The sequence below is a fragment of the Macadamia integrifolia genome, chromosome 8 (assembly GCF_013358625.1).
Source record: "Macadamia integrifolia cultivar HAES 741 chromosome 8, SCU_Mint_v3, whole genome shotgun sequence".
NCBI classification, from domain to species: Eukaryota; Viridiplantae; Streptophyta; class Magnoliopsida; order Proteales; family Proteaceae; genus Macadamia; species Macadamia integrifolia.
The window spans coordinates 15968596-15982394 of record NC_056564.1 but is presented as its reverse complement, the minus strand read 5'-3'; the positions used below and the strand labels follow the sequence as shown (position 1 = coordinate 15982394).

The window sequence follows — 13799 nt, the reverse complement described above, 5'->3', positions numbered from 1 at the left end:
AAAATATTTTTCAGCAAATGCGTTAGTTTATAGCTCAATTTCGGGGTCTGTGAATTGAATTTGAGTTGAAGGTAATATCATGAGAAATATAGTCCATTACGTTAGCTTCAAGTTGATGAAAGAATTAGGTAGATCAGAGTTCATGAGAGAGATATATGATCAATTAAATAGACATTATATTAAAAAATAAGTCTTAAAAAATACCATAAAAACATGGATGTATTTTAAACTTGTTTAGCTCCCTCCCGTATTAGAAGATTTGAAAAGGAAAACCTCAGACTTTCGTATAAAAAAACTTGGCGTAAGAGGAAACACTCTCCCCATAAAACAAAAACAGCCAGACTCCAAACTCCCAAAAAGGCAATTAGACAGTATCCCGCAGTCATAAATTGTCCCAAGCAAAATTTGAATGATTGTTGATTAGATGGCATCTAAGTGTTTGTAACTATATATGGCCAGACCCAACACTTCTGTCGTGTAGTTATCAATAGTTTTAATCCCCTATATATTATTGAGTATGTGTTGCAGAGCTCATTAAACCATAGAAGGAGTGGGTAGCCAGTGGTGGGTTCTTATAAAGAAGAAGATCCTGTTTGGTGATTCATCGGTAGGAGCAATCATTTTATAGGAGATGAAACTCTCCCCCTCCACAGCTCCACCCACCCACCACCACCAAGGCCATCGAGAAGATCATGTGTGCTCACCAGTCTCAGTGGCATTTTCACAAACAGGAAACATGCAACATGGGAACACAGGTGGCTGTAGCCTTGTGGGGATCATACTGACTCATAATCACGTGCTGCAATCTTTCCTCAACAACCTCTTATCTTCTTCATATCAAATCCAGCTACACAACCTCTTAACTCATCAACGGTACAGTAATATGTGTCTCCTGATAACCCACCAAGGCCTTTTTTTCTCCATAGGCCAATATTCTATCTAAACACAAATCTTTCTATCTTATCTTCCCCTCCCTTTCTTTGCTTTTGTGAAAAGAAGAGAACCATTTATCTAAACAAGCATGGCTTAATAGTAAATGAGGAAAGAACAGAAATAAACATGGCTGTGTAAGGAGGCCTATCCAATATCCAGTCTATCCACAAAGGAGGTGACAAGGTTGTTTATCTCCACCTCCACGTTCTTATCTGTCTAGGAATGCGTCATCTAATAGTTAAAGGGTCCATAGGTTGATAGGACTTGAGTGTCTTCTTTCCCTAGTTTCTTGCTACCCTTGTACGGTTATGTAGGTGGGTTTCCTTCCCTTTTTCTCACAAGAGAAAAAAAGTCCTATGTTGGTGGGTCCTCAGTCCTCACATGGCAATGGAGCATCTCTACCTCGCACACCCATGCAATGAAAATGCCGATTGATTAGATGGGTGATGGACAGTTAATTAACTTTAAAACACCACTAATAAAGCCTCCTTTGTCATCTCCATTTTAATATTGATAGTGGGTCCTAGCATTAAAGGCTGCTTTAGGGACAAATGGATTGGAATGACCAAATATTCTCTTCTGATGCTAATCTGACGGGTTCAAAAGCAATGGCTCATACTTTAATTAATAGCTAGCTATCTGCATAACAGATTTTAAGGAAAAAAATTATAGGAGAAGCTATATCATTTCTAAAGATTCACCCAACTTGTGTTCCTTTCTTGGTAATGGGTATCGGTATCATAGCTCAATCCTCAAGGTAAGGTTATTCACTTATTATTCTGGTGTGGGTTTAGTAAGAAAAATGGAAAACATTCTCCAACTTTGAAGAAGAAATCAGATTGTAAATCTAGATTGCTAGACATTAAAGGTACAGAATTTGGGAAAGACTCAAAGAAGCCAGTAAGAAAAAAACAAGGAGTGGAGCTAGGATGCCAAAATGTGATCTTTCATGCACCAAAATGAATCTTGATACGGTGGGGTTCACCGGCCCGACAAGCAAGAGTGTTATGTGCCCTAGCTAGCTAGGTACCAGTGGCCACCCAGATGGATGCTCTCCCCTCTTTTTTCATAGATGTAATATTCACCTTCTATGCAATTTGGATTCTTCAGTTGGGTTTTGTACGTAAGACCCATGTGACAAAAGCCGGCTAGCACTGGGCTTTATATGTGTCTACTTACAAGCTTCTCTACCCCTCTCCAAATCCCTGAGAGACAAATCATCGATCAGGTGGTGTGCATAGCCACAGTAAATATCAGATATTCAGATCCGAGCACTTTGGCAGTTTGGCCCCTCTCGTATGAAAGTGGAGAATGGTGAATGGTTAATTGGTGATTGACTTACCGAAACAAACAGCGAATCATATACAGGCAATACCATCCATCGCCCATCAACTCCAAAAGAAAAGCACAGCCAGATCTAGAGAGAGAAACTGTGAGAGGGGAGGAAGGGCGTGGGTTGAATGGTCGATAGAGATAGATAAATGGATGTCCGCCCAAACGGACAGAAAGCATAACCCAGATTTGTTTTTTATATTACCCCATAAAGCGAATCTCGCACAAATCTTTAGAGAGAGAAAAGATCCAGGTGGCTCGCTCTCGCGGACTCGCGTGCCGCCTTTAAAGACACACACAAGGTGTTTGAAAGCCAAACCTTCTCTTCTCCGCCTCAAAACGCCGTGAAGTAAAGTCATGGCGAACACCAGCATAAGAGTGAAAGAAGCAGTGCTGGTAACCCCTTCAGAGCCAACCCCAACCCACGTCCTTACCCTCTCCGCTCTAGACTCTCAGCTTTTCCTCCGCTTCCCCATTGAGTACCTCTTCGTCTACCGCTCTCTCTCCGTTCCTAACCGTTCTGCCACCGTAGCTAGTCTCAAAGCTGCACTCTCGCAGGCCCTCGTCCCTTACTACCCTTTTGCCGGCCGAATCAGGGCGGCTCGACCAGACGCCAATCTTGAGGTTGTTTGTCGAGCCCAAGGTGCGGTATTCATTGAGGCCGTGTCCGATGTCCCAGCAGCTGAGTTGGAAAGTGCCCCGAGTTACTCTACCCAGTGGCGAAACCTGCTGTCCTTCCACGTGGCAGACGTTCTTCAAGGGACCCCACCTCTTGCTGTCCAGCTAACTTGGCTTCCTGACGGTGCAGCGGCGGTTGGTGTAGGCATCAACCATTGTCTCTGCGACGGAATCGGCAGCGCCGAGTTCCTCAACACATTTGCTGATCTAGCCACGGGCAGACGCGGACTTGCTGAATTGAAACCGAAACCCATCTGGAATCGCCACCTTCTCGACCCAGTCATCCGTCAACCACACCACCGATTTCCAGCGGCTAGCCACCCCGAGTTCAACCAACATCAAGACTCATATGGGTTTGCCCAACGCTTCTCCCGAGAACCGCTCACTCCAACGTGCGTCACCTTCGACCGAAGAGCTCTAACCCAACTCAAGAAGCTCGCAACCTCCAACAGCCGAACCGACGAGCTGGATATCTCGTACACCTCCTTTGAGGTGCTCTCAGCTCACATATGGAGATGTTGGGCTAGAGCTTTGCAGCTACCAGAGACACAGAAGTTGAGGCTTCTCTTCAGCGTCAACATTCGTAACAAAATGAAGCCCAATCTCCCCGAAGGGTACTACGGAAACGGGTTCGTGTTGGGTTGTGCGCAGACCGGGACCAAGGAATTGATCGAGAATGGGCTGGGTTCGGCAGCTGGGTTGATTAGGAGGGCTAAGGAGAGGGTAGGGGACGAGTACGTGAGAAGGGTTGTGGAATCGGTGAGCGGGTCGAGGGCTTGTCCAGACTCGATTGGAGTTCTGATAATATCTCAGTGGTCAAGGCTGGGATTGGAGAGGGTTGACCTAGGAATGGGAATGGGGAAACCCGTTCACGTGGGGCCCATCTGTTGCGACAGGTATTGTCTGCTCTTACCAGTTTTCGAGCAGAGAAATGCAGTGAAGGTGATGGTGGCGGTCCCGAAGAGCGCCGTTGTCAACTATGAATATTTGCTTACTAGCCTCTCAACCTCCTGACTCTCTCTCTCCCTGACTCGTTCCGTACACATTGACGCGTAACTTTTTTGTTTTGACTTTTCAAAACTATTCCAAGATTCTCCTGGAGCGCATACTATTTGGATCTGCTCTATTTGTTTCTACTCTCTCTCTCTCTCTCTCTCTCTCTCTCTCTATAGTAAAGTGAATCTTGTTTGATCTGAAATGCCAAGAATGGTATTGATGCTAATCCAACGGTTTAGAATATCAAGCATTGGCTTTTGTCCGCATGTGGTGTGTTAGGACTCAGGAGGGTCCACAACAACGAATCTACTGTTGGCCTTCGAGCTTGAACTATCTTGATTCTTGACCGACTAGCACTCCTCAGTCCTCCCCTTAACAAACCTTGGTCGGACCAATGGAGTGAGGGGTCTAATAAAGAAACCGAGGTAGCAATGTTCAATCCAGGTTCACGAAGACTTCGATAGGTTCAATCGAGTTTGACACATATATGATTTGAGCAGCCACTTATATGACATACGCTTGATTAATTCGACACATTTATAAGTTCAACCTAGTCTGATCCTTTTAATATTATTTAAAATTTTTATTTTATCTTCAACAAAATCAATGAATAACACTTTTTATAAAAAAAAATTCAATGGGAAACCTCAAGGGTATTCAAAGGCAGTTTAACGCTCTAACCTATCAAAACCAACAAATTGATGGTAAAAGCAACGGCAGAATGGGTGACATCAACATTAGTCCCCAGTGTAATTGATGGCAATAATTTTCGGTCACCTAAGGAAGGAAGGGTATTGATCATTGCTACAGCAACTTCTAGATTTTTATTGTTTTTCCATAAATGAGCTTTTATCTCTGGTTGTTAGGTTCATGATATGATGGGTCAAATCATTCTCAAAATTTTTTTTTTCTAATGAAATCAATCTCAACTAATGACTTCTAGGAAAATTACTAAACCAACCATTCACTCTCCAAAACTTGGGAGTTGGGAGACTACGGTGGAAAATAAGCCAAGTAGCTGCAACTTGATTGGCAGCCAATCAAGTAGAATAATTAACTAATTTTTCTTGAATTCCCAATGTAATGGAAAAAAATCCTCATGATATGTTAAAATTATTTTTTTTTCATAAACTCCTTCCTTCATAGAAAGTGAAAAGGAGGAGAGAGATCATAATCGAAATTGTCTAAGATAACAAAACCGAAAAGCAGACAAAGACATTGATAGCCAACATGAACTTTATGAACTTAGAGTTAAACATCGAGCCTTTGTCCACCGGTTTTAGATAATGAAATATGATTTCTAAGAAAATTAGTAAGACTACCTTCACTCTCCAAAACTTAGGAGCCCGATTGACAGCCAATGAAGTAGAATAATTCATATTCTTCCTTGGATTCTCAATGTAATTGGAAAAAGATCTTTTTAACATATGTCATCTTATAGTTTCCTTCGCTGGTCTCTCTTCATTGACTACTTATTTTGGTAAGGCTTTATACCTGCCTTTGTGAGCCCCCGATATCAACCTAAGTATTGCCATTGATGTGGCATGAAAAATTTAGGCCATGAATATTTATTGGGAAAAAGGTTTAAATATGCACCTTATGAAATGGAAAATGATGTGTATATTAATGCTTTTCTATGCGTTTCCATTGATCTTGTGTAGGAGTCACACTCAATCTATACAAAAACAAAATCTAAATTCACTTCAACATGCATCAAACGGTTGGAAAAACCCAGGCACTCCAGCCCTCCGTTCCAACTAACCGTCCGATGCACATCTTTGCACTGAGAAGAACGGAAAATGTAACATGAACACAAAACATGGACAACCTAGGTACATACCCTCTTGGCCGCTTCAATAGTCAAAATCAGGATCAAGTATTGGTGCCTCAAAGACTTAAAAAAAAAAGGGAGAGGGATAGGTATGCTAGCGTAGTACTTAGGAGTTAGGAATGCTAGCGGCATTTTGACCGTAGGATTTGATCAACATGAATTGAACCATTGGATAGAGAGAAGATATACAATTTTTCAATTTACGGTTGCAACACCTTTACTCTCACTCTTCTCGCCGAAAAAAGTTTACTGGAACCAACCGGAGAAAGCGAAGTTGGGTTTTTTTTTTCCCCTTTCTTTTATCGATTTGCAAAGTGCAGCTTGAACATCAGTAGCAACTGCGGCGGCAGTAGCGTCGGCAATGGTGGCAACAGCATCGGCAGCGGCGGCAGTTCCAGGATCCCTTCGCCGGAATCTGACTCTCTCTATTTCTTTCACCAATGTTGCAAAATGAAAACAACTAGTACTACAGGAACACTACTTCGATTTCAAGTGTAAGAACTAAAACAAACATAACAGAGAGAATAAGATAGAGAAACTAAGACGCACCTCTCCTGGGCTTCACAGTAGCCTTGGTGGTGGTGGTTGTGGTGGTAAAACTGTGTTGTACCGATTTCGTCTTCTCCTCAATAGGGAACAACATGCCATCGATGCCCTGTACAGAAATTCGACCGTCGGTGTAGATGTCGGGATCGAACAGATAAGCTAATTCATCTCCCTATCCAAATTTCACAGACCCATCTGCTTCTTCCGCCACAACCTTGTGGGGTACTCGTAAAGTATCGTACTTGATCTTACTGAACCTCCTCACCGCATTGTACATACTCTCTTCCGTCTGATACTCTGGAATGAGATGGTAGTAGACGATCTGTTCTGGAGCACCAGGTTCGCTCCGCTGGTCCGTCGTCAGCTTCGCCATGGCATTGTCGTTCGGAGCCAATACTGTTAAGATGTAACCTTCAGACACTAATTTCCCCATTTCCGACGCTAAGAACGTGAAGTTGACCTGAATGTCGGCGAGCTCGTTGTATCCGCCGTAATGCAGGAGAGTGTGGATGAAGTCCTTAACTTGGGATTCTCCGTCGAACTTGTGGTGAGGACCGCCGGGGCCTGGTGCTGGTGCCAGAGCTAGTGACGACCCTGGAGCCATTGCATCATAGATTGGCAGCACAGGCGGTGAGCCTGCCAGCGTCGGTGGTGCTGGTTTCTTGAGCCGGTGGGTTCTAGGGTCGATAGCCGGTGCTCCTTCTAGCTTCACCGAAGAAGTCTGTTAGAGATTTCTCCGGCGATTGAATTCGTCTTGAACGGATCGGGGAATTAATAGCCGTTCGATCCCGTGAATGACACCGTCGGGACGGGTCATCGCGTCTGGATGGATGACCGCCGTGGAATCGACCTTCTTGTCGGAATCCATACAGGTAAGATGAACATGATAGTGAGAAAGCGTCTTGTGCTTAGCTGACTTGCCGCCATCGCTTCCGCAGCAGCCGCAGTTGCTGTCGGTTACCAGATAGTACCGCTGCCGTCAACAACAGCGGCGGTGCCAACTACTTTGCTTTCTCTGGTTGGATCCGGTGAATGAATGATTTTTTCCGACGAGGAGAGAGAGAGAGAGAATAAAGGTGTTTCAACTGTGCATTGAAAATTTGTTTATGTTCTCTCCATCCAACGGTTCAATTCATGTTGATCAAATCCTACGGTCAAAATGCCGCTAGCATTCCTAATTCCTAGGTACTACGCTAGCATACCTGTCCTTTTCCAAATATATATATATATGTATATACCCTATCCCGAGGAGAAAATTATTCATACCACATGTAGTGAAGTGATCTGTTATATTGATGCACTTTTTTCTATTATAGGAATGTTAGATAAATACATTATACGCTTAGTAGAAGTGCTTCTCTACCATAAATGGTTATAAAATAATGATTTAAAAATTTGGGCTGCTTTAATGAAACCATCTTCGTCATACATATAAGACTAAAACGGTTCCATATAAAATAAAAGGTTAATTGCACTTGGGTACCTAAGTTTGAGGAGTGACGTTTGGAATACCTCAAGTGTTTACCGTTTCAAAGAGGATACCATAAGTTTGAAAACCAAGTTTCTGGCCAAAATTAAGATATTTTGAAGTTTACCCGTCTCAACCCTACTCCCACCTTCTAACCCTGACCCCAATCACCACCCCACCCCACCCCACCCCACCCCACCCCACCCTACCCTCTCTACCACCGGGTTGAAATCGTCTGCAATTCTGATCTCGTACAATTTCGTGCAATACCACCTTCAGGGGGTGACACGTGTATTGATATCAATACAATGATCCAGATCTGGTACAACTAATAAAACATTAAATCAGTGAAAAGGCATTTAAATCAGATCTAGACCATTGCATTGGTATCAATATACGTGTCACCCTCTGAAGGTGGTATTTTACAGAATTGTACGAGATCGGAATTGCAGACGATTTTTTTCCCTCTACCACCCCACCAAGCCCTCTTTGTTCCCCCATGCAAAACCCTAACCCCATCACCCGCTTTCCAGCCCTCCCTTTTATCCCACACACCCTCTTCAATAGTTTAGAGGGGTAAATTTTTTGAAATATTTTCATTTTTGAGTAGGATTAACCCAATAAGATACTCCAAACGCCACATTTTAAAACATCACCCGTACCCCAATTCTCTCTCTCTCTCTCTCTCTCTAACTAACATCTAAGTTATCACTTTTAATCCAGAAAGCACAGATTTAAAATATTTTCATAATGTCATTTGAGGTGGTTTAGCCACGAAGACAACCAATCAGATTCAGATTGAAAGAGTTAAAAGATCGAAGTGAAGTGGTCTGGAATGACATGCATAACTTCGATCTTTGTCTGAAGTGTGACATTGGATAAAGTTTATTGAAGGACAACGATCCATGTAACCAACCCCATCTAGCTATGTGGGCTACATCTCTTTCCTGTTATTTTTATTTTTTTAATTTTTTATTTTTCATCTCTTCTTTCTCCTTTTTTATTTGGTATTTTTTTTCTTTTAATTCATATGCTGACCTTTTTTTTTTTAGGTAAGGATCCATATGCTGACCGTGACCCCATTAAGTTGGGATTGGGGTAAGTTTGTCGTCGGTTTGTTTGATTACCTCCCTCCTCTTACAATGGAAGCACGTGTGTGGAGTTGCCAAAAAAGAGACATGTAGTCAATCTCTACTTATATCCCTCACCATCAGGGGATAATATATGGTTCAGGGACTTATAACTTCCTATCCACATAACTCATTAAAGTTGTCTGATGTGGCAATTATGTCCACATCAAGCTAACATGTCTACATCAAAACCTAAAAGACCCAATAAGAATATCTTTAATCTTTTAAATCTGTAAACCAAATTGCAAACTATAATTGAGAATCTTTTCTATATACAGTTGATTTAATCCATTCAAGAATTCTCAAAAAGTGATCCAAGTTCAATATAAACAGATATGAACGCTCACATATGTGTTTGGAATCACCATTAATCTTAATAACACAAAAAAGCAATAAGAATGTGAACAGATACCCAATTCCAAACCCTAACTATTTCTAAATCAAAATTTCCTAATGTATACTGATCCATGATTTTAGGACAACAAAATGAGTTTCGATTCACCAAATTATCGATCCAATCTTCCTCACCTGCGTACACAATCACCTCCAGTAGTTGATTTCATGGCATCCCAGGTTCACTTCAATCAAATAAAAAGGGACAAAAGCTCATCAGATTTCAGACAATATAATGTTGAACAAAAAGAATCATAATTTGATGAAGGGGTAAAGTTCATTATATCTACACACCTTATCAGGGCAATCGGCTCTGTAATGGCCTTGCTTCCCACATGAGAAACAATTGGCCCTTCAACCACCCTCGTTGTTCCTCTGCTTCTTCCCGGCAGGTTCTTCCTCATGTTGATGGGCTCGGAATTCTCCTGCAAACCTCAAGTGCTGCCTCACATTCTTCAGAGTCTGTTCCTCTGGTTTCACGTGCACGATCATGCTCATAAAATTATCCCAAGAATCAGGCAAGCTATTCATCAACACGACGAGTTGCATATTCTTTGAAACTGGCAAACCCGCCCTCTTTAGATCCATCGCCATCTTGTCCATCTTAATCAAATGATCGGAGATGTTGGTTTCCTCAGACATCTTGTGTCCCGTGTATTTCCTGAACAGATTCATTCTACGGGGTAAAGAAGTCGAAACGTACATGGTTTTGAAGGAGTCCCAGATGGACTTGGCTGTGGGGGAGTGGTCGTACAGCAAGAACAGATTGTCCTCCATGGCGCAGAGCATCGTGTGGCGGCACCGGCGATTGTCTGAGATCCATTTTTCATGTGATTCTTGATAGCTTGAAAATGATTCGTCGGTGGGTTTGAGGGGTTTGGGATCGGTGAGAACATAGGAAACGTCGAGTTCTAAGAGGACGAACTCAATCTTGCACTTCCAGGTAGTGAAATTAGAGCCATCGAGCTTTAGCTTATCCGTGGATGTCAATTCTGTTGGGGATCCTTTACCATATTAAATATATGAATAACCCTATAATGTTTAGAATACAAGAATCATCAACCAATCATAAAAGATTAATCATGGGTGTAGTCCCTAAACCAAGAATAATGAAGTACTCCCATCTTAAAATACATAACCTTATAGATTTACCATATCTATAATAATCAATGGGACATCCATGACATAAACCATAAATGGGAATAAAGAATTACCTGTGTCTCATGAATATAGATCATGAACCTGTCCCATGTGGTTAAACATTACTCCCATGAAGATGACGATGACGAACTACGCAAGTGGAGTCCTTCTACTGAGATTTTCTGCAGCCTTTTACTCTAGGGTTTCCTCTCTTTCTGTGCACTTGCTATTGTGAGAAAGTCGTGCTCCCAAAACCAATAAGGCATTAAATAATGGCTGCAAGGACCGTCAGTATTCTATTTATAATAGAATCCCTAAAACCCTATTTCACTCTCACAATGGAAAGAGCTAGGAGTTTCCTAATCAGAGTGGGTCTATAATTGCTTGGGCCCAATGGATCAATCGGTATCAATTAAGCCCACATAAAAATCCTAACAATCTCCCACTTGGGCTACATTGATACTGAGGTCTTTTCATTGATATTTGGCCAAATAATCCCAAGACTGAATACCACTCAAACAAACTTTGATCCAATCAATAATCTCTACTGTTGAACAGTAATAGAAAATACACATTAATATACGGCATATAACTATCTGCTGTTACAAACAATAGAAAACTATCAATCCAAATCGCCTAGAAACATATATATAAGGAATTGATATCATACCTGTGATCACATGAAATATATATTTCCTAATCTAAAGATCAGTCTACCTTGAAAACCTCACAGGTAGAAAACTTTGATATTAATCAACACTTGGCAAACCACTGTCATTTTCTTGAATTAATATCTTACTTTGGCATACCGCCTATGGCTAACTGTCACTTCAATGGATTTAAGTTAAATACCACCATAAATCACAAACTTTGGCAAACCGCCTGTGGTTAATCACTACTACCATAGATTTATGTTAAATATCAGCATAAATCACAAATTTTGGCAAACCGCTTGTGGTAAACCACCATTTCTTTCGACTTATGTTAAATATTGTCATACATCACAAATTCTGACAAAATATCATCAATTACCTTGATTTATCGTCAATTACTTTGGCTAAGCACTGCCAATAAACCTTAGCAGACACCGCCTTTAAACTTTGAGTTTTACCGTTTTTAAACTTTGGTTGTCGCTACCATGATATATTTGGTTAAATGAGATCATAAAACTCACTAACCAAACATATCAAAAAACCTCAATAATACCAATGTCAGAAAACATGGCTCTTGATTACTTTGTCGATAAACTTGGGTGACATTACCTTTGGGCAAATGTCACTTTTACCTTAGGAAACGCACAATTGAACTGAATGTACCACTTTGGTGGGTTTCACTCATTCCTATCATGTCTTCCACATTTGAGATGAATATATATACAGAAGTGTATGCTTTAATATGTTTCTTAATCAACTAAGGACAACACAAACAAATGAAGCATAAATATACATAAATAATTTAGAGAACAAGATTTAAGACAATCATTTCAAAATTGCTCCAAAATTATTATAAACTTAATAGGGTAACAAAATTGTTCCTATATCCCTTCAGTTGTGCTTTGATCAACAACAACACCTGTTTTGGTTCATTGAGAGCTAAAACTAGATTAAGTAACCTTAAAAATCTCAGGTATGAATCATACACACCAAATAACTAGGCTAGAAAATTTAATATGTACATCTAGCAGATAAACTACACAATAAATGTACATCTAGTACATAAAACACACAAGAGTCACAACCGTAACTACATTCCTATCTTTTGGGCTAAGAATGCACTAGTCTTCTCGTAAATTGAAATTTACTGTAAAAATACAATTACTTTGATCACATATGGGCTTAAAAACCTCTAAGTTATAGTCCTTTCCATACATGTATTTTCTTTAACTTGGGTGACATCACCTTTGGGCAAATGTCACCAACTTTGCTGCGATTGAAAAAACTATGAAAGAATAGGATGTGCCACTTTGGTGAATTCCATCCAATCCTTTCATAACTTCCTAAAAATATATTGTACAACATAAAATGTGCGGAAGCTCACACCCAATTTAATTCTAATATATTTATCCATCATAAGGTGTTTCAAACAAAACATTCAAGTACAAAATGACATGAATATGAATTTACTATATATTTCAGCCATAAATAATTCTTCAATATCATGATAATAATAAATCAATACAAAACTCAAAATAATTTTTTTGCATGAAAAACAATATAGTACATTGAATTTATTCTCCCAATAGCAACCTAGTATACTAACCTTCTACTCTCCCACTAGCAACCTAGTATACTAACCTTCTACTCTCCCACTAGCAACCTAGTTTACCGAATTTATTTTCCCACTGATCGAGTCACATAAAATAGCTTAAGATCCATACTTTTATCCTCCCACTTGGTTCGAGCAGTCATAAATTAATCCATTTATTGGAGAACACAATTCGTTAAATGCGACATACATATAAACTTGTTCACATAAGCCCAAAAACAAAAGAAAACCAAACATTTATCAATTAATATTCATAAATAGGTTTTCAAAGAACAATGACAGTATTTAAGAACTTGGTATTGGATTGATCAAAACCGATACTAATCCAACCCAATCAAATCGAATTGATCCAATCAGAATACAAATATAACACAATGAATAAACCTATAACCTCTGTTCATAGTCATGAAACACTCATCCACCTTATTGCCATTGATCAACTATCCAATACTTTTTAGGGCAAAAATCTTTGCTTTAAAAGCATAATACCAAACTATTGATTTGGTTTTCTTAGTATAGAAAACTAGGTCTTTGAGACAAATGTAGACCTCCATATTCTCAAGCCACTTTTAAAGACATTTAGTTTAATGGTTCAACTCAAAGAAGAATAATCCATTCAATATTTAATTAATGTATGTAACATCAATAAAATTAAAATCAATATTACATCACTAACCATTAAACATAACCAGATTGTCAACTGAATTACATTCTCAACCTTTGGGTCTGGAATGCACTGGTCCACTAAAAAACATACAATGACCATGGGAGCTCTTCAACTTCAAAAATTACTGTCACTTTTGGATGAATAGCAACTTCTAGGTTAAGGTTTACCTAGAGTACACTTGCATTTATGCTTATCTTTGATAATGTCACATTTGGGTAAACATTACCTAATTCCTGCCAATAATTTTTTATGTCTTTGAAAATAAGACAAAACATTTGAGTTACAAACATATTGCAGTAATCTTTGATTTTACCACTTTGGTGGGTTCCATCCATTCTACTGTAATAGCTTACAACTACACCTGACAGCTTAAATTTGTGAGTTATTTAAACATGAACTAAATATTATTTAAATGTAAAA

The 13799-nt window shown here is 39.9% G+C and overlaps 1 protein-coding gene and 1 pseudogene across 1 annotated transcript; one reads left to right on the top strand and one right to left on the bottom strand.

Moving 5' to 3' along the window:
- The first annotated feature begins 1808 nt into the window (after nucleotides 1–1808).
- On the top strand, nucleotides 1809–4079 carry LOC122086382 (alcohol acyltransferase 9-like). Its single transcript, XM_042655163.1, has one exon. The coding sequence runs from the start codon at nucleotides 2623–2625 to the stop codon at nucleotides 3955–3957; it is 1335 nt and encodes a 444-aa protein (XP_042511097.1). The 5' UTR covers nucleotides 1809–2622; the 3' UTR covers nucleotides 3958–4079.
- Nucleotides 4080–6211: 2132 nt separating this feature from the next.
- Nucleotides 6212–9477, bottom strand: LOC122086750 (annotated as a pseudogene).
- Between the last annotated feature and the right edge of the window lie 4322 nt (nucleotides 9478–13799).